Raw genomic sequence first — 6,067 nt, 5'->3', positions numbered from 1 at the left:
TTTTTTTTTTTTTTCTTCTTACTCCATGATGAAACTAAATATGACTTTGCCTGTGTTCCCCCTCAAGCTATTAGGGTTAATAAGTAAATTACATTATGCTCATTTTGTCCTATCTGTCAGTTAATATATTCAGGGATATACAAATTTTAATTACGTGCAGTGACTTGAATAGTTAATTCTATAATGAGCCTGTTTTAATTTCTGAATTAAATTCACTTTGAGATTTTATTTATTTATTTGGAAGGGGCATAAAGGGAAAAAACTCTTAAAAGATGTCCTTAAAGGGTTAGTTCATCCCTAAATCAAAAAATTCACCATTCACCCACCCTCATGTCGTTCCAAACCCAGAAGAAATTTGTTCATCTTTGGAACACAAATGACAATATTTTTAATCAAATCTGAGAGATTTCTGTCCCTCCACTGAAGGCCTGTTCACCCAAAACTCTAACGCTTCAAAATTTTCATAAAGAGATCCACAAAATTAATCCATATGAACTGAGAGGTTTAAAGATTTTTTTATTAAAATATCCAAAAACCACTAGAACGGTGTTATATATTTTGCTGACTTGTGTACTTGCATTATCCCAAATGTTTCCAAGAATGTTTAAATCCAGAGAAATAAGCAATTTTAACTAGTGACACGGAGCGTGTCCATAGTGTCATCGTGTCGCCTGCCAATGACGTCATAACTCCTCGATTTCCGGTTTTGTAGAAAACATGGAAACACCAAAGACGCTTTAATATGTTGTGTGTTTTAATAGACCGGTGCCGACCGCACAGAGTAGCATTAAAACAGAACTTTCAAACGTGTCTAGTACGATGAAACAGCGCTGCTTTACCCCACATACGCACGACCGGAAGCAGCGGAAGCGCTAAAGTGTGGCATAATAAAAGCTCCGCTGCTTTCGGGGCGTGTGTCGCGCTTGGCTCTCATTAGCAATTGCTTCAGCTGCCTCGTTTCGCTTCGACGGCTTTCCGCCTCACTCTGCTTCATACTACGATGTTAATAAATCTTGAATACATTAGCTTGTCCATGAACATGATTTCTGCCCGAGCCCCGTCAGATTGCATCAGCTGTGTGTGGATGAAGACTACAACGCCCATGATTCCACACATCATCAAACTACGCCTTTGTTTGTTTTGAATGCGTGCCTTCTAGCATTGAAAACGTACATATTGTACCTTTAATACAATATTTAGTTTAGGCTTTTATTCACATATAAACATTGATCAGCGAACATGAACTGAAGATCAGCCGTACTTGCGTGACGCACGAGAATGAACCTCATTTGTAGTCAAGGGTCAAGCAAACATGTTTGAGCTTCTGTGACCAAATTTGAATGTTGTAAACATTGTTAATCTCAATGACCAATGTTTATATGTGAATAAAAGCATTTAATTAAATGTGTTAATCATATAAAGCAGTCGTGTCTCTTCAGAAGACTTGGATTAAACCACTCAGTTCATATGGGTTTGTTTTATGAACATTTTGGGTGAACAGACTTTCAGTGGAGGGACCGATATCTCTCAGATTTGATTAAAAATATCTTCATTTGTGTTCCAAAGATGAATGAATTTCTTATGGGTTTAGAACGACATGAGGGTGAGTGAATGATGACAGTTTTCATTTTGGGGCGAACTAACCCTATAATTAGTTTGGCAAAATGTATTACTATTAAAACTATTAAACTGTTTACCGCATTTGAAAAACATCCATCCACTAAATTAATTGCGTATTGTGTAACCAACATGCAGAAAAACCCCCCAAAATAGGACATATGATAGAGGGGGCCTCTGCAGGCGCTTTTGACTAAAGGTGTGGTCACAAAGGGGAAATTTTGCATGCAAAAATAAAAGGTCAGCGGTCTATTGTCAGTAGTGTAGATGCATGAAACACAGCTCTCTTTCAAACCAAGCAGCTTCTGTTGGTCAGTGCAACAAATGAATGCAACCAATTGAACCATTGTGAAATTTGCATAGGGAATTCTTTTGCCCTCATGCAAAATTCCCTTTTAAAATGACTGGATTTCACCGGCAAAAATTCACAGGGCAATAGGAAATGTGACCACACAATTGTCAAGGACAGATATGATATATCGGACAAAGAAAAGTTAATTGAGGTTGTAAAATTGTGTTGAATCATGTGATCAACAGATTATTCAAATTCATATGAAGCCAACGTGAATACAAAGATTACTTTCTATAAACCTGGCACAACTAAATGAAGAGATTGTTTCCCATTTTCTTTATTGTGGGTGCTCTTATTTGTAATTGACCCTTAATATCTCTTCTAGGTGAGCATATTGAACCGGCTCAGCGCGGAGAATGCTGACGAGTTCAACTTCGTCCGCTCCTACGAGTGTTTCCAGCAAAAGGGCCACACGTGCTTGGTGTTTGAAATGCTCGAGCAGAACCTTTACGACTTCCTGAAGCACAGTAAGTTCAGCCCACTGCCCCTGAGGCACATCCGCCCCATCCTGCAGCAGGTGGCCACGGCCCTGATGAAGCTGAAGAGCCTGGGTCTCATCCACGCCGATCTGAAGCCTGAGAACATCATGCTGGTGGACCCCATCCGGCAGCCCTACAGAGTAAAAGTCATCGACTTCGGGTCAGCCAGTCACGTCTCCAAAGCCGTCTGCTCGACTTACCTCCAGTCTCGCTACTACAGGTGAGCGATTATCTGTAATTGTACATGTATATTGATCACACATCCCTTCAGTAGATATAACATCCCACAGTTATGAGATTATGATGTTGTAATAATCACCCGATAGACTCCTAAACACGTTTATAAAAGGAGCCTACGTGCATAGATTATGGTATTGAAGTGTAGTTTTCTTCTGCTTTCTATCCTCAGAGCCCCTGAGATCATCCTTGGTCTGCCGTTCTGTGAAGCCATTGACATGTGGTCACTGGGCTGTGTGATTGCAGAGCTCTTTCTGGGCTGGCCGCTATATCCAGGAGCTTCAGAATATGACCAGGTCACACATGTTATCTTATTGTTATTATCAGAAAAAATATTAGCTCTCAACCCTCTCAGTTCTATCTCAATTGTCATTTAAAGAGATCTACAACTGTGCATTTTCTATACTTGTTTCCTTAGTGTTTGTGTCTGTGGCACTTCATGCAAGCGCTATATGTTCTGATCAAGTAATTATTTTATATATAAAGATGCCTCCTTTCTGTGCAAATGAGGCTCATTGTAAAATGCACTGTATTCATGTTGTTGAGTCGCAGCAGTGTGGCAATATTGTACAGTCCTTTTGATTGGTTGTAGGCTTTATTGATCTGCGCTTTATGCACCTGCGTGTTTGAGAGGGGCATTATAAAGCATTATTTGTGGCTCATGTTAAAAACTGAGGTGCGTAAGTTCAGATCAGTGAGGCCTGAGATCAGTCATTTACAAAAAGAAGTCCAACATCTTTGCTAATTGAAATAAAACAAGATTGAATCCAATATTTGGTAATCAAAGTCTAACAACAATTGTATTCACAGTTTTTGTAGGCCAGTCATTTTGGACCAGGAACACCACAAAAAATCCCCAAAAAGTACAATGCTTTTTTGAGGCAGTTGTTATATCCTGTGTGAGCAAACTCAGGAGGCTTTAGTCCAGCGTGACAACATTAGCATTTGTGAAAATTTTTTTAGACAAGGCAGATTGTGTGACATGTACGGTCTTTCATGCCAGACTGGAAGATAAATTGTAGCCATGACATCTAGCCATGATTCAGCATTGACAGCCGGTTGCACATCGGATGCGTCATTCTGCACTCGCGTTCTCAAGTTTAAGGCTGTAGTCCAAAAGAGAGCATCTAATCATCGCCAAGACCATTAATTGGCCATCTGTGAACATGTCACAATAGGCAATCAAAGACTGAATGATTTTACCCTACGACAGCAGAAATCATTTATGGTCCCAGAAATTTACCCAAAATCCTCCTAGTCTTTGTACTAACCTTGACAATTCCCGATTGCCCCCTCCAGATTCGGTACATTTCTCAAACACAGGGATTGCCTCCTGAGTATCTCTTGAGTGCTGGCACAAAGACAAGCCGCTTCTTCAACAGAGGACCAGACTCCAGCTACCCACTGTGGAGATTAAAAGTCAGTACTCATACTTGTATGTTTTTTAGGGAGTTAAAAACATAAGCAACTGTTTGCTGAATGACTGAATAGTTTCTTATTCAAACAAGGCTGGTTAATATTGAACTAGACTAAGACTTGTGTATTTTTCTAGACCCCATCTGAGCATGAGGCCGAAATGGGCATCAAGTCAAAAGAAGCGAGAAAATACATCTTCAATTGTTTAGACGACATGATGCAGGTAATTAGAAATACATGCATTGGATGGAACGTGTTATTAGTTTAATAGACCAGTCTAACTTTTTCTGATTGCATTGTTTGGTTTCCAGGTCAATCTGCCTACTCATTTAGAAGGGACGGACATGTTGGCGGAGAAGGCGGACCGTCGGGAGTTGATTGACCTGCTGAAGAGGATGCTGAGACTGGATGCTGATAAAAGAATTATGCCCACAAAGACCCTGGCACATCCGTTTGTGACCATGAGCCACCTGCTGAACTTCCCACACAGCTCACAGTACGTCCTTTCGAAGACATGGACTTCTAGCACTGGTTAATTTGAAGAAATGTGTTTTAAATTTGTTCTCATATCCTATATTTTTGTAGTGTGAAGTCGTGTTTCCAGAACATGGATATCTGCAAGAGAAGGAACAGTAGCTTTGACAGTGGGAAAGCCCTGTTTGCTGCTAACGCTGTTCCTGGAACTGCAGGAAACCTGACTGTGACCTTCAGCAGCCAGCTGAACCAGCACAGCCAGGTGAGGGGAAACCCACCTGGTTAAAAATACACATGCAATAAGGATTTCCATCAGTCTTTAACGTTGTTGGAAATGTTCTCAGGTTCCATCCGCTGGTGGAGCTGTTCCTCTTCTTAACTACCAACCGGCACTTTACCAGCAGGCGACCATAAACATCCCAGGCCTGGCCCAACCCAGCATCCCCTTGCAGACCCGCCCCACTCAGCTGTGTGCTCAGACCGAACCTTTCCAGCAAACCCTCATCGTCTGCCCCCCCACCACTATCCAAGGTGAGCTGGAGCAGGGTGCATTGTGGGTGATTTATGTCCCTTCGATAAGCCAGACTCCATCCAGTTGTAGTTAAAACATTGGTTAACTATTTTCTTGATGAATAGGCTGTCTCAGAGACGTCACATGGTGGAATTAAACTGGGATGCAAGCAGTTAATTTTGGACTTATTTGGTATTTTATTTGGTTAAATGGTCCTAAATATTAAGATGCTCATTTCAGGCTACATACAGAGTTTTGAAAGTGCTTGACTTTTAACCCGTCTTTTAAGGTTAGGACTTTTGCTAGAATTTTGATATTGGCCTTGAAAAGGCTTTATTCTTTCTTATCCAGTGTAATTAAAAAAAGGAAAAAAAGAAAAGAAAAACACGTTAATGAAAAATATCCCTTATTATAGATTGAGTCATCTCATTTGTGTAACATTTTAAGACTCATTTTGATATTGCGCAAGCACATAGAAGTGATAATTGACACCCAAAAATTGCATTTGCACATCCTGTCTTCAACAGTCGCAAAAATTATTTATGGATTTAATTGTCACTTAATCTACCAAGGTTTTTGCTGCTGACCTTCGATAATTTAACCACAAATGACTTAAGTTAAGCATCACGTCTATTTCATTTTTATTTGCCAAGTTTCTTTTCCTGTGTTCTGTTCTTGCGTTCATGTTGCGCCCTCTACTCTTCAGCCTTGAATTGGTCATTCAGTCATTCAGAATTTCAGAAAGATGTTTTACGAATAATTATTAATTTGATACAATAATGCAAGGCTTCCCCATCCTTGAAAAACCCTCTGAAAAATTTGTACAGACACTCTTTTGTTTTTTTTCTTGAAGGGCTTCCGTCTTCTAGTAAATCCTCTAGCTATCCTGTCAGGATGGAGAACAGTGTTCCTGTTGTCCAGCAGAACCAGAACACGCAACCCCTTCAGATTCAACCCAGCATGCTGACACAGGTAAGACAT

General features: G+C 40.3%; 1 protein-coding gene across 1 annotated transcript in view; it reads left to right on the top strand.

Moving 5' to 3' along the window:
• The window catches only part of LOC107577693 (homeodomain-interacting protein kinase 1-like), a gene marked incomplete at its 5' end in the record, with an annotated part of 10,678 nt that overhangs the window by 212 nt on the left and 4,399 nt on the right, over positions 1-6,067 (top strand). The window contains 8 exons of the mRNA XM_016263740.1: positions 2,295-2,668; positions 2,858-2,981; positions 3,985-4,104; positions 4,238-4,324; positions 4,413-4,597; positions 4,687-4,837; positions 4,920-5,106; positions 5,940-6,062. Of these exons, the coding sequence (XP_016119226.1) occupies positions 2,295-2,668; positions 2,858-2,981; positions 3,985-4,104; positions 4,238-4,324; positions 4,413-4,597; positions 4,687-4,837; positions 4,920-5,106; positions 5,940-6,062 (1,351 nt within the window). The remainder of the gene's footprint in view (positions 1-2,294; positions 2,669-2,857; positions 2,982-3,984; positions 4,105-4,237; positions 4,325-4,412; positions 4,598-4,686; positions 4,838-4,919; positions 5,107-5,939; positions 6,063-6,067) is intronic.

This window comes from Sinocyclocheilus grahami, unplaced genomic scaffold, assembly GCF_001515645.1.
Source record: "Sinocyclocheilus grahami isolate Dianchi unplaced genomic scaffold, SAMN03320097.WGS_v1.1 scaffold6879.1, whole genome shotgun sequence".
Lineage (NCBI taxonomy): Eukaryota > Metazoa > Chordata > Actinopteri > Cypriniformes > Cyprinidae > Sinocyclocheilus > Sinocyclocheilus grahami.
This window is presented reverse-complemented; position numbering and strand designations above follow the sequence as displayed.